Genomic DNA, 27794 nt, shown 5'->3' on the forward strand with positions numbered 1-27794 from the left:
ACAGAATTTACCAAGTCATGAACAGAATTTAATAAGTCGTGAACACGATTTACCAAGTCGTGAACACAATTTACCAAGTCATGAACAGAATTTAATAAGTCGTGAACACGATTTACCAAGTCATGAACAGAATTTACCAAGTCATGAACAGAATTTACCAAGTCATGAACAGAATTTACCAAGTCATGAACAGAATTTAATAAGTCGTGAACACGATTTACCTACTCGTGAACACAATTTACCAAGTCATGAACACAATTTACTAAGTCATGAACAGAATTTACCAAGTCATGAACAGAATTTACCAAGTCATGAACAGAATTTAATAAGTCGTGAACACGATTTACCTACTCGTGAACACAATTTACCAAGTCATGAACAGAATTTACCAAGTCATGAACAGAATTTAATAAGTCGTGAACACGATTTACCAAGTCATGAACAGAATTTACCAAGTCATGAACAGAATTTACCAAGTCATGAACAGAATTTACCAAGTCATGAACAGAATTTACCAAGTCATGAACAGAATTTAATAAGTCGTGAACACGATTTACCTACTCGTGAACACAATTTACCAAGTCATGAACACAATTTACTAAGTCATGAACAGAATTTAATAAGTCGTGAACACGATTTACCAAGTCAAGAACAAAATTTACCAAGTCACGAACAGAATTTACCAAGTCATGAACAGAATTTAATAAGTCGTGAACACGATTTACCAAGTCGAGAACAAAATTTACCAAGTGATTAACAATTTACTAACTCGTGTTTCCTGAACACAATTTACCAAGTGGTGAACAGAATTTAATAACTCATGAACACGATTTACCAAGTCGTGAACACGATTTACAAAGTCGTGAACTCGATTTACCAACTCGTGAACAAAATTTACCAAGTGATGAACAATTTACTAACTTGTGATTTGTGAACACAATTTACCAACTCGTGAACACAATTTACCAAGTCATGAACAGAATTTAATAACTCATGAACACGATTTACAAAATAGTTGCCTCCATTTACCAAGCCATGAACACAATTTACTAACTCGTGAACACAATTTACAAAGTCACGAACAAAATTTACCAAGTGATGAACAATTTAATAACTCCTGAACACGATTTACCAACTCCTGAACACAATTTACCAAGTCGTGAACACAATTTACCTACTCGTGAACACAATTTACCAAGTCATGAACAGAATTTAATAAGTCGTGAACACGATTTACCAAGTCATGAACAGAATTTACCAAGTCATGAACAGAATTTACCAAGTCATGAACAGAATTTACCAAGTCATGAACAGAATTTACCAAGTCATGAACAGAATTTACCAAGTCATGACCAGAATTTAATAAGTCGTGAACACGATTTACCAAGTCGTGAACACGATTTACCAAGTCGTGAACACAATTTACCAAGTCATGAACAGAATTTAATAAGTCGTGAACACGATTTACCAAGTCATGAACAGAATTTACCAAGTCATGAACAGAATTTAATAAGTCGTGAACACGATTTACCAAGTCGTGAACACAATTTACCAAGTCATGAACAGAATTTAATAAGTCGTGAACACGATTTACCAAGTCATGAACAGAATTTACCAAGTCATGACCAGAATTTAATAAGTCGTGAACACGATTTACCTACTCGTGAACACAATTTACCAAGTCATGAACAGAATTTACCAAGTCATGACCAGAATTTAATAAGTCGTGAACACGATTTACCTACTCGTGAACACAATTTACCAAGTCATGAACACAATTTACCAAGTCATGAACAGAATTTAATAAGTCGTGAACACGATTTACCAAGTCATGAACAGAATTTACCAAGTCATGACCAGAATTTAATAAGTCGTGAACACGATTTACCTACTCGTGAACACAATTTACCAAGTCATGACCAGAATTTAATAAGTCGTGAACACGATTTACCTACTCGTGAACACAATTTACCAAGTCATGAACACAATTTACCAAGTCATGAACAGAATTTAATAAGTCGTGAACACGATTTACCAAGTCATGAACAGAATTTACCAAGTCATGACCAGAATTTAATAAGTCGTGAACACGATTTACCTACTCGTGAACACAATTTACCAAGTCATGAACAGAATTTACCAAGTCATGACCAGAATTTAATAAGTCGTGAACACGATTTACCTACTCGTGAACACAATTTACCAAGTCATGAACACAATTTACCAAGTCATGAACAGAATTTAATAAGTCGTGAACACGATTTACCAAGTCATGAACAGAATTTACCAAGTCATGACCAGAATTTAATAAGTCGTGAACACGATTTACCTACTCGTGAACACAATTTACGAAGTGATTAACACAATTTACCAAGTCATGAACAGAATTTAATAAGTCGTGAACACGATTTACCAAGTCATGAACAGAATTTACCAAGTCATGACCAGAATTTAATAAGTCGTGAACACGATTTACCTACTCGTGAACACAATTTACCAAGTCATGAACACAATTTACCAAGTCATGAACAGAATTTAATAAGTCGTGAACACGATTTACCAAGTCATGAACAGAATTTACCAAGTCATGACCAGAATTTAATAAGTCGTGAACACGATTTACCTACTCGTGAACACAATTTACCAAGTCATGAACACAATTTACCAAGTCATGAACAGAATTTAATAAGTCGTGAACACGATTTACCTACTCGTGAACACAATTTACCAAGTCATGAACAGAATTTACCAAGTCATGACCAGAATTTAATAAGTCGTGAACACGATTTACCTACTCGTGAACACAATTTACCAAGTCATGAACACAATTTACTAAGTCATGAACAGAATTTACCAAGTCATGAACAGAATTTACCAAGTCATGAACAGAATTTAATAAGTCGTGAACACGATTTACCTACTCGTGAACACAATTTACCAAGTCATGAACAGAATTTACCAAGTCATGAACAGAATTTAATAAGTCGTGAACACGATTTACCAAGTCATGAACAGAATTTACCAAGTCATGAACAGAATTTACCAAGTCATGAACAGAATTTACCAAGTCATGAACAGAATTTACCAAGTCATGAACAGAATTTAATAAGTCGTGAACACGATTTACCTACTCGTGAACACAATTTACCAAGTCATGAACACAATTTACTAAGTCATGAACAGAATTTAATAAGTCTTGAACACGATTTACCAAGTCAAGAACAAAATTTACCAAGTCACGAACAGAATTTACCAAGTCATGAACAGAATTTAATAAGTCGTGAACACGATTTACCAAGTCGAGAACAAAATTTACCAAGTGATTAACAATTTACTAACTTGTGATTTGTGAACACAATTTACCAAGTCATGAACAGAATTTAATAACTCATGAACACGATTTACCAAGTCGTGAACACGATTTACAAAGTCGTGAACTCGATTTACCAACTCGTGAACAAAATTTACCAAGTGATGAACAATTTACTAACTTGTGATTTGTGAACACAATTTACCAACTCGTGAACACAATTTACCAAGTCATGAACAGAATTTAATAACTCATGAACACGATTTACAAAATAGTTGCCTCCATTTACCAAGCCATGAACACAATTTACTAACTCGTGAACACAATTTACAAAGTCACGAACAAAATTTACCAAGTGATGAACAATTTAATAACTCCTGAACACGATTTACCAACTCCTGAACACAATTTACCAAGTCGTGAACACAATTTACCTACTCGTGAACACAATTTACCAAGTCATGAACAGAATTTAATAAGTCGTGAACACGATTTACCAAGTCATGAACAGAATTTACCAAGTCATGAACAGAATTTACCAAGTCATGAACAGAATTTACCAAGTCATGAACAGAATTTACCAAGTCATGAACAGAATTTACCAAGTCATGAACAGAATTTACCAAGTCATGACCAGAATTTAATAAGTCGTGAACACGATTTACCAAGTCATGAACAGAATTTACCAAGTCATGAACAGAATTTACCAAGTCATGAACAGAATTTACCAAGTCATGAACAGAATTTACCAAGTCATGAACAGAATTTACCAAGTCATGACCAGAATTTAATAAGTCGTGAACACGATTTACCAAGTCATGAACAGAATTTACCAAGTCATGAACAGAATTTAATAAGTCGTGAACACGATTTACCAAGTCGTGAACACAATTTACCAAGTCATGAACAGAATTTAATAAGTCGTGAACACGATTTACCAAGTCATGAACAGAATTTACCAAGTCATGACCAGAATTTAATAAGTCGTGAACACGATTTACCTACTCGTGAACACAATTTACCAAGTCATGAACAGAATTTACCAAGTCATGACCAGAATTTAATAAGTCGTGAACACGATTTACCTACTCGTGAACACAATTTACCAAGTCATGAACACAATTTACCAAGTCATGAACAGAATTTAATAAGTCGTGAACACGATTTACCAAGTCATGAACAGAATTTACCAAGTCATGACCAGAATTTAATAAGTCGTGAACACGATTTACCTACTCGTGAACACAATTTACCAAGTCATGAACACAATTTACCAAGTCATGAACAGAATTTAATAAGTCGTGAACACGATTTACCAAGTCATGAACACAATTTACCAAGTCATGAACAGAATTTAATAAGTCGTGAACACAATTTACCAAGTCATGAACAGAATTTACCAAGTCATGACCAGAATTTAATAAGTCGTGAACACGATTTACCTACTCGTGAACACAATTTACCAAGTCATGAACACAATTTACCAAGTCATGAACAGAATTTAATAAGTCGTGAACACGATTTACCAAGTCATGAACAGAATTTACCAAGTCATGACCAGAATTTAATAAGTCGTGAACACGATTTACCTACTCGTGAACACAATTTACGAAGTGATTAACACAATTTACCAAGTCATGAACAGAATTTAATAAGTCGTGAACACGATTTACCAAGTCATGAACAGAATTTACCAAGTCATGACCAGAATTTAATAAGTCGTGAACACGATTTACCTACTCGTGAACACGATTTACCAAGTCATGAACAGAATTTACCAAGTCATGACCAGAATTTAATAAGTCGTGAACACGATTTACCTACTCGTGAACACAATTTACCAAGTCATGAACAGAATTTAATAAGTCGTGAACACGATTTACCTACTCGTGAACACAATTTACCAAGTCATGAACAGAATTTTATAAGTCGTGAACACGATTTACCTACTCGTGAACACAATTTACCAAGTCATGAACACAATTTACCAAGTCATGACCAGAATTTAATAAGTCGTGAACACGATTTACCTACTCGTGAACACAATTTACCAAGTCATGAACAGAATTTACCAAGTCATGACCAGAATTTAATAAGTCGTGAACACGATTTACCTACTCGTGAACACAATTTACCAAGTCATGAACACAATTTACCAAGTCATGAACAGAATTTAATAAGTCGTGAACACGATTTACCAAGTCATGAACAGAATTTAATAAGTCGTGAACACGATTTACCAAGTCATGAACACAATTTACCAAGTCATGACCAGAATTTAATAAGTCGTGAACACGATTTACCAAGTCATGAACAGAATTTACCAAGTGATTAACAATTTACTAACTCGTGTTTCCTGAACACAATTTACCAAGTCGTGAACAGAATTTAATAACTCATGAACACGATTTACCAAGCCATGAACACAATTTACTAACTCGTGAACACAATTTACCAAGTCGTGAACACGAATTAATAACTCGTGAACACAATTTACCAAGTTGTGAACAGAATTTAATAACTCATGAACACGATTTACCAAGTCGTGAAAATGATTTACTAATTCACTCCCTCCATTTACCAGGTTGTGAACATAATTTACTAACTTGTGAACACTATTTACCAAGCCATGAACACAATTTACTAACTTGTTGCCTCCATTTACCAAGCCATGAACACAATTTACTAACTCGTTTCCTCCATTTACCAAGCCATGAACACAATTTACTAACTCGTGAACACAATTTACAAAGTCACGAACAAAATTTACCAAGTGATGAACAATTTACTAACTCCTGAACACGATTTACCAACTCCTGAACACAATTTACCAAGTCGTGAACACAATTTACAAAGTCGTTGCCTCATTTTACCAAGTTTTGAACACGATTTACTAATTTGTTCCCTGGGTTTACCAAGTTGAGAACATGATTTAGTCATGGTAATGCTGAAATCATGTGATCATGGTATAGTTAATTTATAGCCTAAGTTTAGCATTTTTACTTCTGCCAATTATATTACTGTGGCTTGAAAATTCATAAAAGTTGTGTTCAATTGTAAACATCTTATTGAACAAACCATACTGGAATGCTGAATTTCTGTTAGTCAAAAAAGCTTATTTTCAGCAATAAGCCAATGCAAAAATCCTGTTGGGTTTTTCTTGAGGGAACATACTGATGCTAACTTCCAGGTTGGCCTACAAACATGAGCCATTAAGGTGCTATCTATGTACATTGGTTCTAATAATTACAAAATGGTAGCAAAGGTGTTTTCATGTAGCTGTTCTGAGTGGTTTTACAGTTTTTGTCAATTGCTAAAACACTATAACCAGTCTTTTGAACTAAAATGTCAAAACTATAACGCCATTTTTGAAAAAGCACACCCATTTCCCTAAACAATAAACACTATTCCCTGCTTTGACACATGAGTTATATCTGGTGAACTGTTACTGCAAAACTCTACACACAAATCCCTACATTTCTCAGTGCTTACACCATGTGCTCATTTAGAAAGCACAAGCATTCAATATTGTTCACTCAAGTCTGCAAAGTTTGAGCTCAATAAGCACACAGTTATCCAAGTGGAAACACTAGGAGTCAAAATTTAGCACACACCAATCAGAACCTTCGATGGAAATAAAAGAGCCAAAGTCAGCTTACAGTTTTTCTCAGTCACTTTGGTGCATTTTTTCAGATCAGAAATGAAATTGTCAAAACTACTTGTTCAACATCCACATCATCTAGTCTCTTGTGCACACCATAAAAAGCTTCTCATTCTTCTGATCAAGTTGCGATTGCTTTGGTACATTCATACAACTGATTACAGTTTTTTCCAATTGCTAACACACAATTTTTCAAACTAGTCTGGTTTTATCAAAATACTTAACACAATTCACAAAACCACACACCCAAACGGCAAAATACCTCATATATCCTGTAAAATGAAGCACTGCAACCAAAACTACACATAGCATTATCAAAATCAAACTTTTGCATGAAATGGCACACACTTCATTCATATTACTAGATTTTTGCCTAACCAACTACACACTCTTGGGCATAATGAAAAGCACCCCCATCTTTAGTATGCTTTGCCATAATACTAAAATATGTATCAGATTGCTCACATGCACAGAAATATGCAGATACACACACATCCTGTTGCAACATTTTTTTTTTTCACTACAGTAAACAAGTCAGTGCAACATATGCACAGCAGATATATTGTAAGGAGTGAAATTATCTCCTCATGGCTGTAAGGAGTGAAATTATCTGCTCATGGAATTAAAATACAGTACGAACAGATGGCATGCAACAAAACAATAAACCTAAGGGATCTTCAAAGAAGACCAAACAACCCCACCATGCTACTTTGAATTCCCCGCCTCTCACTCTCACACCTTTCTCCCTAAAAGCTTTTGCTTAAAGTCACATGTGGAAGATGCACATGATACTCATGTTATATCTTGTGAATGTATTGTTTTGCCCCTTCATGTTTGGAATCATTCTAATGGTCTCTGTGCGATTGGTAAAATGGTCTCAATTTCATAGCAGTCACATATACTGTAAGAAAGATTGAAAACTTCCATAGAATTGGGTTTGCTGCTATTGGGTGTGTTTTCCCTTTAGGGGCAGATGGGAACCTCCAACCAGGTGCGAACCTGGGGTTGCGAGAACTCCTGAAAGACCAAAAGGTCTTTGTATTTTTACAACTGATTGGAATATTTGTTTGTTCTGGTCTGGTATATAAGGCAAGTGATGAAACACAACTTGGGGATTTTTGTAGCCAAAACCCCCACACTGTATGTATGCGAGGGTCTCTGGAGCTAAACCTCCAGGTCTCTCTCATGCTGCAGTGTGTCTCTCTGGTAGTCAGGTATGTCTTTCCCACTCTTAGATACATCTTTGAGTCATTGAGGTTATGTATTTATCTAAATTGAAACTGAATTGGGTTCTCATTGTTTAATTGTGTAATTGGCATGATAGATTTTACCTGACAAATAAAATGTTATATTTGGCTATTCTGATATGTCCTGAAATCAATATGACTAGTAAATTGTGAGGAGACTTTTGTTATAGACATTAGGTCCTCCAACGAACGAATAATTGAAAATATGGAATGTCTAGAATAATCAAGTAGTTAATTCATAATCGATATTTGTGATAACCTTTTGATTGGAAATACAGTCTAAATTTAATGATCACTTAAAATTGGAGTCAGATTAGAACGGAGCAAGACTAAAATTGAATTGCAAATCTTGAAGCGCTGTAAAAGACCGTAGTAAACCTTCATCCAGATCGCTGGAACTTCGTTTTCGGGCCAGTGAATCGGTCCTTTCAATATTTACATGGGACTGAACAAAAATATTCTTACAAAAAACAGTAAACTGAAAAATAAAATTTCAGAAAAAATATATTACTGTTAAAAAAAAAAAAAAAAAAAAAATTCTCACCCGTGGTCTTTTTATAGTGCTTACATCCTGATTGAAGTGTTCACAATTAACCATTGAGGTGTTTGGCCAGGTGGCACATGTATTTGGCCAATTAGCTCATGCAGTGTCATTTTGAATAGCAGTGTTTTGAAATGGCAAGCATGTGACTTTATGTCAGATTGTTGTGTCTTATGCAGAGAACTGTTTTCAGTGCATTTAAAAAGTGTCATTTTGAATTGCAAAATGTGTGTAAAGCAGAAAATGTGTTTAGACTTTTGAAGACTTGAGAAGAAGTTTTGCTGTCTGTGTGTCAGTTTAAATAATTGTGCTGTGCATGTCATTTTAGTGTGTTAGCAATTGGAAAAAACTGTATATACATTTGTCTGCGGTTTCCTACATTATCAGTTGCAATTGTCATGTTGCTCAAAATGTATGATATAGTTCTCTGTGCAATAGTCTTACCCCTCAAAACATCAAGTCATTAGCTCATTGTATAAGTCATTACCTAAATGCAAAATTTTTGATCTAGTTGTCATAAACTGTCAATCATATATTCTAAACATTTCTATTAGACTTTTTGTAAATTTAACATGAATTATTCAAGTGAATCTTGACTTTCACTAATAAAGATATAGATCAACCAATGATAAAGCAGTTCTCTGAAATTGCTCAAAGGTACATCTCATGAACCTTCAGTTGGAAAGCATATATAGACAGAGGATAACACAAGAGTTACAAATTGTGACAGTGGACTTTCTCATTTTTATTTTCACCTTTGTGCCCATATTTCTTTTTCTTTTCTATTTTACAATGACGTTGTAATGCGTTTTTATTTATTTTTATTTTTTTGTCAGACCACTAGTACAAGTGTAACTGTGAATCCTATCCAGTCTTTTTCAATCAGTATCCCACATACAGTAATGTGTAATTTTAAAGAGGAAGAGTAGGAGGTGAAAGAGGAAGAGGAGGAGAAGAAGGAGGACAATGACGATGACAACATGGAAGAGACAGAGGAAGGGCAAGGGCAGGAAGACAAGCAGTCTCAGGTTGGATCAGGCATGCAAGAGGATTTGACCCCTGCTGCCTGGCCAGGGCTAATTTAGCCTGTGATGCTAAAGAGGTTCTTTGGCCTGTCCCAGACCAAAGACAGGATGCTGGGCAGAATAATTATTTTTGTTGTTGTTTGCTGCTTTGTACTGTACTCTACAGTACATTAAATCAAGGAATAAAACACTTGCAAATACATATATTTGTTGTGCTCATAATGTGAAAAGTTTTTTATTTGTATTGTTTTTGTAGTATTGTTTAGAATTTATCTCATCAGTGTGTAAAACTGTGTTGTAGTGTGTGTGTTTTTGAGGATTTGTGTGTCATGTCTGAAAGCAAAGTTTGAATTGTTTTGAGTGGAGAGCTTCATTTTGACCTCAATATAGGAAGTTTGGGGAGTTGTGGATTTGTGTTTAGAGTTTCGCAAATAAGAGGCATAATTTCAAGAAATGTGTTTAAGCAATTGAGAAAAACTGTAACATGTTATGCTATAGGGTTTTTAAGTTCTTCTGGGTGGTTACTTACTGACAAGTCAAAAGAGCTCGCCCAAAGGTGCTATTTTCTTCTTTGATGTAGCTATGGGATTTTGTTCAACCCATTTTGTAAAAGTAATCCTCTCCTGAACAGCCCACATGATTTGATATGTCACTCATATCTGCAGCACAAGCGGCGCGGGACATGCTACGTGCTGAATTTTAATTCCGTTAGGGGTTTGCTAGGCCAAGCATCAGTATGGCTATTAATAAACATGAAATATTGATTAATCACATTTATTATTGTATTTGTAGACTGTAAAGAGAAAAAAACAAAAGCACAAATACTGTTTTTAGTAAAGTGTAGTAATTGATTACATGTAATCTGGATTACATAATCAGATTTATAATGCTCAATCAGATTACAGTTACTTTTTTATGGATTACATGATTACACATGATTCACGAAATGGCAGTAAATGTATTCTTTTGTCTCTTTAAAATTTTCCTTTCCAAAAAAAATCTAATGTCATATAGCTTAGCTTTGAAAATTCACAATATAGAAAGACCATGTAAATGTCATGTAAATTAATTTGTGATCCACGCTTCTGAATTTGGGATTAAAAGCACCTCTCAGTCAATTATACCAGGTATGAGATAAATAAGTTACTAAACACTATTAAACTGATGTTGGCTAATGGTCACACTGACATGCATGTAAACTAATAAAATATTTCAAATGTAAAAATGACATTTAATGTATTCCTTTTAATTTTACAATTAATACATTTAATAAAGAAATATATAAATACATTTGAATAAACTCATAAAACCCCTTCAGTTATTTCATTTACCCCAGTTTGGGAAACCCTGTAGTAGTGCAATGGTAAAAATGAATCTAAAAGTAATCCAAAAGTAGTCAGAGTACATTACCTAAAATGAGTAATCTAGACCAGTGGTTCTCAAACAGGGGTATGCGAACAAAATGCTGAGCTTTGCCATTCATTTAATTCTACCCCAATTTAAAGTAACATTAAAACCGAGCATATATTTCTGACAAGCAAAATGCCGCTTTTATTATCAAACAGGAACACTGGAGTGTCGTAAACAATCAAACGACATCAAATTACTTCATCTCTTGCGGTCAAAACTGACTGTTTCCACACCAGCAGAGTGCGTATACCAGAGTATGTTGCTTTAGAAAATTGCGCTGCTGTTCATTGTGTCTTTAAAGTATATTTGTAGCACTTAATAGCAAAGAACAAATATTGACAGACTCTACATAAAGATCGATTTAAGAAACTCTCTTCGATACAGAAACATGCCCTGTGAGAGTTATTTTTCATGTTTAAAATATGAGCAAGAACGCCGTTTTCTCTGAATATCCAAACAATTGCAAATGTTGATTTTATATAACAGTTCAACAAAAAAGTAACATTAAGTGAGCATTTTACATTTTAAATGTTGCCTACATTTTAAACACAATATTGTTTGTTATATTTTCAACAAATCAATAGTTGCAACCAGTGGTGTAGTGGAGTACCCACTTCTTTAGTTCTTCCTTCTGATGCATTAGCCAAAATCACGACTGTGGTAGATGTATACTGGGAGTTGTCCAGCAGGGGGTGGTGGCGCATGGTATGGGGTTGGGCACTATTAAAATGTGTGAAGAAGAAGTGCCAGGTACCACAATGGCCATGCTAAAATGTGTTTGTCTTGCTGCTGAGATGGGTCCTCAAAGTGACCATCAGGAATTTCTGGCTTGGCTGTGTTTCCTTTTTGGGTATCTCAAGATACTACATATGGCGACAAGGATGAACAAAGAGATGGAGTTAAATGAAGACAAATAAAGATGAAGCAGCTATTTCAAAGAAGCAAGTAAGAAGCAGTATGCTAAAGTGGCTAAGCTGATTGAAACAAGTTGCTACCACATGAAATGATTGATTGAAGAAACAATGGCTGGAATGGTTGGATCCGTAACACCATTTGATAGTAAGTCACAATCATGGGAAGAGTATTGTGAAATATTGAATCATGTTGAATCAAATGATGTTGAAAACAGAGAAAAAGCGAGCCATATTGTTGAGTTGTGTTGGAGCGCAGACATACACACTGATGAGGAATTTGCTGAGTTCAGAGAAACCCGGTGCAAAGAGTTTTGAAGAATTGGTAAGTTTATTGAAGAACCACTTTAATCCGAAGCCAAGTGAAATAGTTCAGAGGTGGAAGTTTAATTCAAGAAACAGACATCCTGATGAAAGCATAGTAGAGTATGTGGCTGAATTAAGGAACCTTGCACAAGATTGTAATTTTGGAGACACTCAGTTATGCTGAGAGACAGATTAGTGTGTGGTGTTAATGATGACAGCATACAACGAAGATTACTGGCTGAGGATGGATTAACATTTGAAACTGCGCTGAAGAAAGCTCAGGCTATTGAAACTGCTAATAAGGACATGGCAGATCTGCACAGAGAAAAAGGGAATCATATGAGTACTACTGTCTTTAAAGTGGACACTGAAGAAAGAAGTAATTCAAAAGGGGCAGGAATGTGTTATCGATGTGGTGGAAGTAACCATATGCCAAAAGATTGTAAATTTGCCACAGAAAAATGTTACAAGTGTGGTAAAATTGGACATGTGAAAAGAGTATGCAGAATGAGACCATAAGAAACTGCTGGTAACAAAGGCAAGAAAACTTTGAAATGGGAGAGAGGAAAACAGGCAAAGATGGCTAATTATTTGCGGGAGGAAGAGCAATGTGAAGAAGTTTTCACCATGTATAGTATGCAAACAGCCCAGTCTCCTGTGCCTCCTTTTACTCAATTTTTACTTATTAATGAGTGTCCTGTAAAATTCTAAATTGACACTGGATGTAGTGTAACGGTGTTATCACAGGTGGAATATGGCAAACTGGAAGTTAAAGAAAAACTGCCTAAATTGAAACCAAGCTCTCATAATTTGAAGACATATACAGGCCAATCAGTGAAAGTTCTAGGAACCAGTAGAGTTCAAGTCAAGCACAACGGATTAATGAAAGATCTTTCAGTGGTGGTGGTGGCAGGAGCTGGCCCTAACTTGTTGGGAAGATCATGGCTTGCCGAGTTGGAACTTGGCTGGGAAAAGGTAAATAAAATCCAAACAAGCTCAGAGATGTTGCAAGACATTTTAAAGAAACGTGAAGTTGTTTTTAAAGAAGAACTGGGAACATTAAAAGGAGCTACAGCCAAGATTCACATAGCTAGTGGGGCAAAGCCACGTTTTTTTAAACCACGTTCATTGCCTTTTGCCATGAGAGAGAAAGTAGAAGCTGAACTTGATCGACTGATTGAAGAACGTGTCATTGAGTCTGTGAAGTTTTCAGAAAGGGCAGCTCCAGTCGTGCCTGTGTTGAAGCCCGATGGATCGGTGAGACTCTGTGGAGATTATAGAGTGACTGTTAACCGGGAATCGTCATTGGAGCAGTATCCCATTCCCAGAATGGAGGACATGTTTGCAGTGTTATCTGGAGGTGAGAAATACACCAAGTTAGATATGAGTCATGCATATCAACAGATTTGGTTGGATGAGACATCTAAACAGTATGTCACTGTAAATACTCACAAAGGTTTGTTTACGTACACACGTTTACCGTTTGGAGTGAGTTCAAGTCCAGCAATTTTCCAGAGAACTATGGAAGGAATTTTGAAGGATATTCCAAAAGTCACAGTGTATTTAGATGATATCCTGTTAACAGGAAGAAATGATCAAGAACATCTGAGGACACTGGATCAAGTGCTGCAGAGGCTGGAGGAATCGGGATTGAGGCTGAAAAGGGAAAAGTGTAAGTTCATGGAAAAGGAGGTTGTTTTTTTTTTGGGACATAAAGTGGATGCCACCGGGATTCATCCTGTTCCAGAGAAAGTTCAAGCTGTACAGAAAGCACCAACATCAGTGACGGAGCTGAAAGCCTATTTGGGTTTGTTGAACTTTTATAACAGATTTCTTCCAAACCTTTCTACACTGCTTGCTCCTTTGCATAAGCTTTTGAGGAAAGATGGTTGTTGGTGTTGGGAAGAAGAACAAGAAAAAGCCTTTCAGAAATCTAAAGAGTTGTTGCAATCTAACCGTGTGTTGATCCACTATGATGAAAAGAAGGACCTTATCCTTTCCTGTGATGCTTCCGCGTACGGTGTGGGGGCCGTATTAGCACATCGTATGAATGATGGAACGGAAAGACCTATGGATTTGTATCCAGAACTCTAACAGCCGCAGAGAGGAACTACTCCCAACTAGAGAAAGAGGGGTTGGCGGTGGTGTTTGGAGTCAAGAAATTCCACAAATACTTGTATGGGCGTAAATTTGTAATCTGCACTGACCACAAACCTCTACTCAGTTTATTGAGTGAATTAAAGGCTGTACCTCAGATGGTATCTCAACGAATTATGAGGTGGGCAGTGATGTTGGGAGAATATGAATATGTCATTTCTTACAGAGCTGGTAAAGATCATGGTAATGCCAATGCCCTCAGTCGTCTTTCTGTTGCACAACACTCTGAGGAAGAACCAGAGGAAGAGCGGTTCTTGATGTTGGATAGCGTAGTGGGTCCTTTGCTGACAGTAGAGCAAATTAAGCATTGGACTACTAAAGATCCTGTTTTGTCAAGAGTGCGTGAGTATGTGCTTAAAGGCTGGCCTGATCACAATGAGACCCAGGAATTTGCACCTTATAAACAGAGACAACAAGAGCTCAGTGTTCAGGATGGATGTGTGCTGTGGGGCGCCCGTGTCATTATTCCAGAACAGGGACGTTCTGATTTGTTGGAACAGTTACATCAGTCTTATCCAGGTATGACCAAGATGAAAGGATTGGCAAGGAGCTACTTATGGTGGCCGAATCTGGATGCTGATATTGAAACTCGAGTAAGAGATTGTACTGTATGTCAAGAACAACGAAAAGCCCCTGTGAAGGCTCCACTTCACCCATGGGAGTGGCCCAGGCAACCATGGAGGAGAATTCACATGGACTATGCAGGCCCCTTCCTAGGTAAATTGTTCTTAATAATCATTGATGCTCATTCTAAGTGGATTGATGCCTATCCTGTAACTTCAGCAACTACAGCTACTACTTTGGAGTGTTTGCGAAGAAGTTTCAGTGTACATGGGATTCCTGAGATGATAGTGTCGGATAATGCCCAATGTTTTGTCAGTGAAGCAAGTAAAGCATTTATGTCTAAGAATGGAATAACCCATGTCACTTCTGCTCCACATCACCCTTCATCAAATGGTTTGGCAGAACGGGCAGTTCAAATTTTCAAAGACCTAATGAAAAAGAGTTCTGGGAATACGCTGGAGACCAAGTTACATAGAGCTCTGTTCAATTATCGTGTTACACCCCAGTCTGTAACTGGACTGTCTCCTGCTGAATTGCTGATGGGAAGAAAATTGCGTTGCACTTTAGACAAGATACATCCTGACTTCACTGGCAAAATGGAAATGAAACAAGAAGTTCAGAAAGAGTATCATGATCAACATGTGAAATCTCGCTATTTCCAAATTGGAGATCCTGTGTATACCCGCAATTTTGGGTATGGACCAAAATGGGTGCAGGGAGTAATTCAAGATATTACAGGACCTGTATCTTATACAGTAGCTTTGGGAAATTCGCAAATAGTGCGACGGCATGTAGATCAATTATTTAGGCGCCAACAAAGGGAAATAACTGATTACCCACCGAACATGGATGTTCAGTTATGTGATGCTGATGTGGTGTCTCAGAATACTGAAGTTCAAGCGCCACAATCACCCAGTACTTTCACGATACCAACTTTGGCTGTTACTCCTGAGAGAAAGGAACTAAGGAATTTGCAAACTGAATGTACAAATAGACCCGTGCCAGAGTTATCTAGTGCTTATACTATGACTGAAGTGACACCAATTGCAGAAGTAAAAAAGCCTGAAGTTATACCGACTGAGGGTCTACGACGTTCAGTGAGAGAACCGAAACTACCAGCACGTTTTAAGGACTTTGTGATGTAAAAGAAAAAAAAAAAGATATTGGGACTAAAAAAAAAAGAGAAAAGAAAGAAGATGGTGACAGGGTAATATGTATTGTATTTTATTGTATGGTACTTAATGTTCTTCCGCACATGTGGTTGTTTGGAGAAAGTGTTTTTTAACTTAAGTGGGAAGGAATATGGTAGATGTATACTGGGAGTTGTCCAGCAGGGGGCGGTGCTGGAAGAAGAAGTGCCAGGTAGCACAATGGCCATGCTAAAATGTGTTTGTCTTGCTGCTGAGATGGGTCCTCAATAAAGTGACCATCAGGAATTTCTAGCTTGGCTGTGTTTCCTTTTTTGGGTATCTCAAGATACTACAATGACAGTCCACCACAATTAGTCATATGTGAATAAATGCAAATATTCGCTAAAAACAGTCAGTAAAGACAGTGATGATGCGGTCAGGACCGTGGCGCCGGCTTGCTTTGAATATGTTTGGTGATTGTGCCCGCGCCAGCTCCGTGTCTCGCGCAAAGTAAAGTAATGGTAAAGTTATAATTATTATCGATTACTGATTTAAATCAGTATATAACAAAAACAATACCTTACAAATAAAAAGAAGCAGGTGAATGAAGCATATACCCACTTCTAAAGGCACCACTACCAGGGGCGTCGTAGTTGGGTGAAAAGGGGGACTAAATTACCAGGGCCCCAAGTGGGGGGAGGGCCCCTGAGGAGTGAAATTTTATTTTCCTTTAAATATAATTTTAAGATCACAATAAATGTTGTTAACTAATGTAAATCAGTGATGCGCGGGTCAATGTATAAACAACCCTAATCCGACCGACGTTTTCAACTAACGCAACTCGGACCGCAAAAAAAAAAGAAAGAAAAAAAAAAGAAAGAAAGAAACTATTGTACCCGACCCGCTTCCTGTCTAATATTTGCGACTGACACCAGCGATTATATGCGGCTATATGCGGTGGAGATTCGTTCACTGTCAAACATCATTTGGCATTAATTAGGTAATTTTGTCAAAATAAATGTTCTTGATTACAAGAAAAATACAGATTGTTCTTGTTGTGATTTATTTTGTCTTTCCTTTATACAGATTTAAATAGTTTCGTTTTTGAAGTACTCTAAATTATGTCAGTGATTCTACACGATTAAATATGATCAAGAATTATTTTATTTCGATCTACAGTGTAATAAGAGTTTAGAAAAAGATTAGCCTATAGCCATAAATTATATATATATAATTTCTTTTTTCTTTTTTATATTCCTTTTTTCTTAACTTTTAACTTCTTTTAAAAATTATCAAGAATATTAAATCGACTTAATAGGCTAGGTTAATGAATTTTCTTATACAAACATAATGAATGCAATTCAAAACGAAGTTTTTATAGATAAATTCAGGAATTATGAATATGACAAAATAATATTATTTTATATATATTAATTGTATAGCTATAATAGTTGTATCAAATGAATAAGGAAATTATAGTGCCTTGAATTTATTAAGTAGGCTAATGTTTAATTTCGTTCGTTTCGCTCTCTGGAAATGTAAAGAAAAAATACAGTTTTTACTTGGAATTCGTTTTTAAATCCCTGGTTTTAAACAAGCATAGACATGAGATCATTTATATGTTATTGCTTGAATAAACGTTTAAAATAGTGCTAGAAATGTTATAATTAAGGAAATTAAACAGACCTAGGCATTTGAAAAGACATAGTGAAATGTGTCTAATAATTCCAAAAAGAAAGAGAAGCATTGGACATAATCAAAATATTCGAGACATTTATTAGGAATACCATTTTCTTAACAATTTAAGATGCTGCATGTGTTTATCCGGTCTAATCGAAGTGTGCGTCTCTCCTGCGACTTTCCCAACAAAAATCCCACCCCCTCTCAGAAAATACATAAAACTGACATTACTATATGCGTTTAAAAGTACTGTAGCCTGTTAAAATGGTACAATGGCATTGATCAGTTCAACGTGTTGGAAATCGGGCATTTTGTCCCGCGTCAGCATTTATTCAACATAGCGCTCAACATTCAAAAGGTAAATATTATTCAGCCAATAAAGTGTAGGTCTATGTATTTCATAGAAATAGTCTAGTACTATACAAACTACAAAGGTTTAATTGTCATCTTTATTTCAAACAACCATTATTTTGGATGACTCGTAACTGCGGGTAACTGTTTTGGATTTTGGATCAACACGTCCCCCTCACTTTTAGAAACAGGTGATTCTGTCCCCCGCACTTTTTTTTGACATAGCGCCAATATTTCCGCCCCTGGTCTCTGATTTGTTACTTAGATTTGAGTGAAGTAACATTTAGCCAATCACAGCGCGAATCTCTTGGGCGTCTGCCATGAGCTTCAAATCTTGTTGCTCTTGTAAACAGAATGTATTATACTGTATGAACATCACCTTTGGGTCACATGACCATACTGTCCCCCCCACGCGATCGATGTACTACGCCCCCCCCCCCTTTTTTTTTGGAGGGGGGGGGGGGGGGGGGGCTTAGCCGAGTCAGTGCACAGGGCCCAGAATTCCCAGCGACGCCCCTGACCACTACACCACTGGTTGCAATGAAATCCGCAACAGAACTGGTGTGTGTCTCCAAGCAACCGCAGTGTTTCGTTAATGAAGAAATCTGCAGCTTTGAACGATTCGGAGAGTCAGTGAACTACAGCCATTTGCTTCCTTACTGAAAGAATGAAAGACGAGACGCCTCACTCATTAAGACAGTGACTGCCGCCACCTACTGGCGATATTAGTTATAAATCTAATCACTTAATTTTGTCATTATTTATTGCTTTTGTGTGACCTTGGACCACATAACCAGTCATAAGGTTTTTTTTTATTTTTATTGAGATTTATACATAGTCTGAAATGGTGTATTCCACCATTTTCATTGATGTATGGTTTGTTAGGATAGGACAATATTTGGCTGAGATACAACTATTTAAAAATCTGGAATCTGATGGTGCAAAAAAATCTAAATATTTAGAAAATCACCTTTAAAGTTAAAAAATTAAGTTATTAGTAATGCATATAATTATTAACAAAATAAAGTTTTGATATATTCACAGTAGGAATTCAAATACATTCATGGAACATGATCTTTACTGGTTTTGTGCTGCAGGGTCACATATTAATAATACACTTAATGGAATGTTAAGAACATGACATAAAAGATGCCTCTATAAAAAGTCAAAATTCATGTGTAAATCAATTTAAAGGGGAAAATTGTATCCCTTAAATACTGTGGGGGTACTCAGAAGAATGTTAAATGCCCCAGGGGGTACACCACTGTAAAAAGTTTGAGAACCACTGATCTAGACTATATTACTCACCACAATTTATGTCATTTGTAATCAGTAACAGACTACACTTTAATCTACCCAGCGCTGCCAGCAAACAGGTTAGATGAGCGATCAGTTATACAAAGTTGCCCTGGTCAACAGACATTATTCAAAAAAGCCTGACATTTGAATGATCTGACTGACCAATAGGAATCAAGTATTCCAGAGTGTAGTGTAATAAGCAACAACAGAAGACTGCAGTACTTTGCAGCACACTACAGTCCAGTGCCAAGTCCACTCAACACCTCTGGCTCTATTAAACACTCCAGCACACTGAGCTGCACTATAATTCAGGCTGCACCAAACCGAATAAAACAAGACAAATCAGAATCACTCTGCACCTTTACCACCCCACCTCAGGCCGGCCAGCCAGAGAAGTGTGACGGTGGTTTACTTATCTGCTTCTGCTTATTTGCATAGACAATCTCCCCTCACAGGAACAGCAGCTGCAGAGTTCTCTAAGAATGATCCAGCCTGCATCACAATCACCCCTAACGAGATCATTACTCTCTCTTCTTACTAATATGCTCTTGTCATTGTTAGGCAAAGACATCTGCAGTCCAGAGGTCACACTTCTTAACCCAGTTGTTAACTCAGGCCATGCAGTATGTAGCAATAAACTGGACTGGTTTCAGCAAAGAAATAGCTATTAGTCAAAATGTTATTTTATTAAAGAATGAGAGCTAAATTATAGTCTATGTGTGCAAATTAACTACTTCTTCAGTCATTTTTAAGTTTAAACACTGGGAAGTGAGCTTGCTTTTTCGTTTGAACCCTAAAGGTACTGCAGGCAACCAACAGCGCATAGTGCTGAAACCCTATTGCAATTGTTAGAATGGCCAAGGATCAGTAATCTCCCAAGTAAAACTGATCGTGCAGACCAAACCGTATGTCGTAAAGACTTGAAACTTGGAGTGATGGTAGTACTCACATCGCCAACAATGTCACCAATGCTCGCCCCAATTGGCCTGACGGGGGCGCTACAGCGCTCAAAAGTAGAAAACTTCATAACTCCTAAACCGTCAGTCGCAGACTCAAATGTCTTTTGTCGTTGAAATCCTTGGCTCACGCTGGAAAAAGCACATGATTCAGATTTCATCGTGAGCCGTGAAATTTTCGGGTATTTAGTTTTTTTTTTGTTTGTTTTTTTTAAAAAACCCTACTTTTGCAAACTAGTGCAAGGTTTTTCTCTCGATCAGAACCAAACCAGTGCAGAAAGGTTCTCTGAAGAGTGAATATCAGTAATTATCCAAAAAAGTCAAACTTTCAACTCACTGTCGCGAAGGGATGCCAAAACGTTTGAAAGAGGTGGGGTCACTTTTAATAAAACGCCTATAAACTCCTGAATGGAATGAGATTTCTTCACCAAACTCAGTACACTTATGTAAGAGCTCAATCTGAGGTCACAGGACAAAAATCACGGAGCTTGGCCACTTGGTGGCACTATAAGAGGGAAACCCATAAAAAATGGATGTAACTACGCAACCATTTGTTATATTAACATGAAAATCGATGTGCACTGTTGTGGTCCAAAGTGCCACAAGTGTCTATGAGGACATCTGTGTATTTCAAAAAGAAACATGGCTGCCATTGACCAATGGAGTTTGAGCACCTATTAGACAAGGTTAACAGAGGCTGATCGGAACGAAACTCGGTGGGCCTGTTTGACTTACGGCACCAAAGGTCTGTGAGAAATTTGAAAGAAATAATTTTCATTTGCAATGTATAGATTGTACAACATTGCAGTTTTTTTTGCACATACAGGCTTTATTTGTATCATATGATAGAACTGAACCTCTAGAACCACTGATGTCAATCAAATCATCTGTTAAATGATTGAGATGATGTAAAAAAAAACCTTTGCAAACTAGTCCAATGTTTTTCGCTCAATCAGGAAAAAAAACATTGTTGTACAATTCTCGGACTCTCTAGGTCGATATTCATTAAAAACATGTTGAAATTTACCCTTACCCTTACCCCCTACATAAACATTACAAAACATAATATTTCTATGGTAAATTACCTGGATTTCTCAAAAATGCTTTTTTAGATAATTGATTTAGGAGGTAACAGGCTTGCAACATAAATGTCTTAAAGCGCTTGAACCCTGGTAATCACTGCTTGCAGCTATATATTTCTTTTATTGATTTTAAGATGTTAGTTATGATTAAAGAAACAACATATTTTACATTAACTGCAAAATATGCATGATATAGTGTTCTTTTAGCATGATTTGCTTATATTGCTATTCTCTGACAGAGATTTCTATGCAAAATCATGGGCAATGTAGTTTTTCACCAGAAATTCCATGGTCGAACATGATTATTTACAAAATATGTTGAAATACCGCAGGCTGATGGCTTTAGCACAAGCACATACCATCGTTTAACAACCCCTTGCCTCACAGTAGGTCTGTCTTTAATGGATTTTAAGTTATCGTTAAAATCAATTCCGCTATAAAGAAAATGAATGGGATTTGTACTTTCGGAACCTATTGCACTCTATGGACACGTTACTATCCCTTGGGGCCACAGAAGAGGATTTCTGAAGGGCTTCTTCTAGATTTCTTTTTCTAGATACTACTAGATTTCATTCATATACACTCAGTATCAAGTAAGCTAATGTGGGAGTAACCAGAAAGATTCAGGTTGCCCAATGCACACTACCTGCCAGGACTCTCTTTTTATATCCATTTCAATATTTATAAAATATATATTCAAGTATTTTCAATACAAGCTTTCTCTAGGGTCAGTCCCTTCACTGCTGAGCACACATCTCTATGTTGTCCAGCAGGGGGAATCCTCTTTCTACACCCGCCGCCAACTGCCTCTCAGAGGCACATGCAGGAGGAGGAGGAGGAGGTCGATAAGCTCCTGTGGTAATGCCGGGGAGTTGTTTTATTGTGTAGTGCAGGGAGGTGACAGCTCCGGGCTGCAGTGCAGAGAGCAGGCACTGACTGATAGCCCCAGTGAGGCAGAATGAAGGGCTGAACCCCAGCCGTGGATCACTGTGGCCGGGGAGTTTCATTAACCAGGGGGTGATAATGATAATGCAGTAAACCTACTGCTGCGCTGCGCCTCCTGAAATGAAAACACTACATATACACTCTAATATTTAATCACACGGCCATGTGAGCTTCACGAGAGCATTCCCTTTAGCGACTATCCGAAGCATGACGTCAAAGACAAAATGAAGAAATATTCTCCATTTCAAGCTTTTGAGAACAAAAACAATGATATATACTAAAACTAAGGGCTGTGCAATTAATTGAAATTCAGTTTCGTTTTCAGCTTCAAACGATTATGAAAATGCAATAATTGAGATAAAACAATTATTGCTCCCAATGCCGTCCCTCTTTCCATTGCTGCATTTATGCTCCTCCATAAAAGCCCAATTTCACATGCAAATCAGTAAAATCATGTAACGTGACTTGCATAAAATGGGACGTGTTTTTTTTTAATGTTTATTCGATGTCGCGTGTTTAAAAGCACAAAAGAGAATTTGCGCTGTTCTGTATATGTGTTCAGAGACGGAACAGAACACGGACAAGTAAAGTGAACATTTAGCTTAAGATGCGTACCTGAACGGTCAAATACATGCAAATATATGTCAAAATGTAGCGTTTGGTGATTATTTGCGTTGAACTTTAACTTATGTCTCAAATTAAAGTAAACAGTTGAACAGAATGAAAATGTGTGTAACAGAATATTGGATCCGTGCAGCTCTTAAAGTGGCCACAAGTAATATTCCTTCTGCCGTCTCTGTGCTTAATGTTAATCAAACAACAAAAGACAAAGACAAAATCACTCACTGCTCTTGATGGAGGGACTTTTGTAGTTTTTATGAGAAACAAAGCATGTTTAATTCTTACAGTGAAGACTATACTGTTTTATTTTACATTAAATTAATTACATAAAAAAATGGTTTTTACATGGTCTTTACATGAATCAATCATATACATTTCCGGACCCACTTATAATCATGTTAAATTATCATGATTACAATATTCACCAAAATAATCGAGCAGCCCTATTAAAACTAATAAAATACTTGCAATTTACACTAAATAAGTCAAAAGTTTGACGTCAGTCTTTGTTTATTTTTTTGTTTTGTTTTTTTGAGCAGCAAATCAGCATATTAGAATGATTTCTGAAGATTAATGTGAAACTGAAGGCTGTAGTAATGGTGCTTAAAATTTGTTTTGCATGACAGGAATAAATTACATTTTATTGAAATATAAAACATTTTTCAAACAGCAATACTATTTCCAAATATTACTGTATTTTTGCTGCCTTGCTGGAAAAATAGGCATTGGTAAGTCATTTTGACCCCACACTTTTTAACGTTAGTGTATGAAAATGTTATTTTGTCTGAATAAACAGCTATTTTATCATTATGTCAAAAAGCAAAGATGATTTTTGTCTCTAGAATGGTGCAGTTACCTTTCAGCAGTAGCTAACTCATGCTAACCAAACATTGGCTGTTTGGGTTGGGTATCTATTGGAGGGCAATCTGTGGCATTTATACCGAACAGTTTGCACAATTTGCCCTTGGCGTCTGAATGGTGGAAGGACTGCTATCAGCGAGAGCCGTGTAGACTGTCTCTGTGGATTTACCTGTGTAGGGCTAAGGGAACCAGAGACTAATCTCACTGCACCTATTACAAGCAGCCCAGAGGCAAACTAAGGATTACAACAGTGGGATTCAGGATTTATTCTCAGCTTTCTGAGCCACTTGAAAGATTTCACCATGCCAACTCACATTACTCTATGAATGGAAGGAGCATTAATGTTTCAACTTCAACTCGTATTATGATGGTTTCTGTCTTAGCATGCTCAAGCCATGAGAGGAGATTAAACCGGTACCTTAAAATATGATGACTTCCTATGGGGAAGGATGACCTTTTTATTAAAATATAATGGCTATAGACTATTATTCCAAATTTTGGGGTCAGAAAGATTTTATAAAAAATAAATAAATAAATACAAGGAGGCATAATTAAAACCAAACCAAAAAGTAACAGTAAATACATTTATAATGTTACAAAAAAATCTATTATATTGTATTCATCAGAGAATCCTGAAAAGTATTATAGTTTTAAAAAAAAAAAGTAATATATATAAGAAGTTTCTTCTGCTCACCAAGCCTGAATTTATTTGATCCAAAGTACAGCAAAAACAGTAAAATTTTGAAACATTTTTTTTACTATTTAAAATAACTATTTAAAATAAAATATACTTCTTTTAAAATGTAATTTATTCCAGTGATCAAAGCTGAATTTTCAGCATCATTACTCTTCAGTAGTCTTCAGTGTCACATGATCCTTCAGAAATCATTCTAATATGCTGATTTGCTGTTCAAGAAACATTTATTATTATAATCAATATTTTTTCAGGATTCTTTGATGAATAGAAAGATCCAAAGATCAGCATTTACCTGAAATAAAAAGCTTTTGTAACATTATACACTATGCCATTCAAAAGCTTGGAGTGAGTATATATTTTTTTCTTGAGGGAAAAGAAATTATAGGAATGTAATACTTTTATTTAGCAAGGGTGCTTTAAATTGCTTTAAAGTGATTATAAAGACATTTATAATGTTAAAAACGATTTCTATTTCAGATAAATGCTGTTCTTTGTCAAGAAACATGAAAAAAAACTTAACTTTCAACATTATAATAATAAATGTTTTTCAGAAGCAAATCAGAATATTAGAATGATTTCTGAAGGATCATGTGACTGGAGTAATGATACTAAATCAATAAACATAAATACAAATTCTGCTTTGAAATCACATGAATAAATTGCATTTTTAAAACATATTAAAATGAAAACAGTTTTTTAGTAGTACAAATTTTTGCTGTACTCTGGATCAAATAAATGCAGGCTTGGTGAGCAGAAGAGACTTAAAAAAAAAAAAAATATATATATATACATATACATATACATGAAAATTCAATTTCGATCACAGGAATAAATGACATTTTACAATATATCAGCGTAGAAAACTGTTACTTTAAATTTTTACAAATATTTTACAATATTACCATTTTTATTTGTGAGCTTAAGAGACCTGAATTGAATTGTGAATTACAATTAAACAGTGGTGTATATTATTACTTTATTAAATATATTACAATATTTTATTTGTTCTGTGAAATGTTCTGCAGACCCCTAAGCATCCCTCTTAAGGACACTAGTTTGACTAGTATACTAGTAAATCTAGGTTGTGATTTTTATTTTCATCCGCAATAAAGGCCAAGTTCTGAAAGCCCTGAATGTGGCACCATGCCATTTTTCGTCAGACTCTGCTCTTCGATGCCCTGATGAAATTTTTACTGTATTCTGTAACCTGAATGCAACTATGAGGACACTGAAGGTTTGAATCCCCAACACAGTGAATATTCATCACAGTGGTTTAGGGCTGATAGACGGAGTGTGTTTGGACTGAAAAGGCTCACCTTAAGATGCCTTCTCCTCCTCTGGAAGCGCAGCAGCTCCTTGTGTTGGCGCGCGATGAAGTTGACGGCCGCATACTCCAGCAGAGCAGAGAAGACGAAGAGAAGGCACACTGCCATCCAAATGTCAATGGCTTTCACATACGAGACCTGCAGCAAGACGAAACCAACAGGATTGGCAACGAGCAACGAGGAACAACTCTGAGTCACCGCCTGGCTGAAAGTTCACTCACTGAGTCACTCGCTTAGCTCAAGTGCTCAAAACTTTCCAGTTGAGAAAATCGCAAAATATGCCCATTACAGGGAAGAATACCTTTCATCTGAAAATCCAGAGAGCTGAAAGGAGTATTCTACCCAGCCTGAGATAGAGGATCAAAGCGTTAATGAATAAAATAGGCCAATTTTAAGAATTTAGGCTTAGCAGCGCAGCAACAGAGTCTTTATGCACGTTTTTTTTTTTTGTGTGAGTGCGATCGTCGTCAGAAAGTGGCCCGGTCTCGGCGCATATATGCGATTGAAGTGCGCTCCGGGAGACGTGCTGAGAGCTGCTTCTTTGGCCTGGAAAAGAGCTCGGATGCTGGCCCGACCGCTTGGCTGAGACTCACTTTATTTGACAAGCCAGTGACCAAAGCGGTTGTGGAGTTTAGGTGGCATTACAGAGCACACGGTTCACAAAGCATTGTTGAAATGATGGGGGTGCGCTGGGCTGAGACAGAGCTGATGAAATACTCCACTCTGATCTTCACTGCTAATCTCAGATGCTCCTACTGAAATTCGTTAATTGAAACTTTAGTAATTATTTGCATCAATAACACCTACTATCAAACCTAATAGTCTTTTTAGACAAAAGACTAAGCTGTGTAGATAAATGTAGGAAGATACAGGGGAGGTAAAAAAAAAAAGGCATGATCATTACTGCGGCATAGGGATGGGCGATCTGCACAAAATATCATATTGTGATCTTATAAGACAAAATCATGATCTGAACTGTGATCTTCCCAGTTTTGAGATGTCTTATCGGATATATCTAGAGTGGAACAAGCCTATGGACACATCTGTTTGCACAATTTAAAACGAGTGTTAATTTTGTCAGCTATTTTTACTAAGCTAAATTTACAGATAATGCACTCACCCCCTTGTCTTTCTTACTTCAATCATGAAGAAATTATGTTTTTTGAGGAAAACGTTTCAGGATTTCTCTCCATATAATAGACTTCTATGGTGCCCCCGAGTTTGAACTTCCAAAATGCAGTTTAAAATGCAGTTTCAAAGGGCTCTAAATGATCCCAGTCGAGCAAGAAGGGTCTTATCTAGTAAAACAATCAGTTATTTTTTTTAAACAATGTACAATTTATATACTTTTTAATCTCAAACGCTCGTCTTGTCAAGCTCTGTGTGAACTCTGTGTATTCTGAGTCATTGGAGTTAGGGCATGTCGAAAAACTCCCATCTCAAAGGTCAAATGCCTTTTCCAAAAAAAGGTAAAACAGCGACTTTGTAGTTGGAGGAGAAAATTTAGTTTTTCGACATTCCCCAACTGCCATGAACCAGAATACTGTACAGTTAATGACAAGATGAGCATTTGAGGTTGAAAAGTATGCTTCTTCATCAGTGTTTAGAGCCAGTGTTTTTTCGTTTTTGTTTAGAGCCCCTTTGAAGATGCATTTAAACAGAAATTTGGAAGTTCAGACTCGGGGGCACCATAGAAGTCCACTATATGGAGAGAA

At 36.5% G+C, this 27794-nt stretch overlaps 1 protein-coding gene across 1 annotated transcript in view; it reads right to left on the reverse strand.

Moving 5' to 3' along the window:
* The window catches only part of LOC141288774 (glycine receptor subunit alphaZ1-like), a 36595-nt gene extending 10395 nt beyond the window's left edge, over positions 1–26200 (reverse strand). The window contains exon 1 of the mRNA XM_073820944.1: positions 26071–26200. Within this exon, the coding sequence (XP_073677045.1) occupies positions 26071–26187 (117 nt within the window). The 5' untranslated portion in view covers positions 26188–26200. The remainder of the gene's footprint in view (positions 1–26070) is intronic.
* Positions 26201–27794: the final 1594 nt, after the last annotated feature.

Source organism: Garra rufa, chromosome 16, assembly GCF_049309525.1.
Source record: "Garra rufa chromosome 16, GarRuf1.0, whole genome shotgun sequence".
In the NCBI taxonomy this organism is placed as follows: Eukaryota; Metazoa; Chordata; class Actinopteri; order Cypriniformes; family Cyprinidae; genus Garra; species Garra rufa.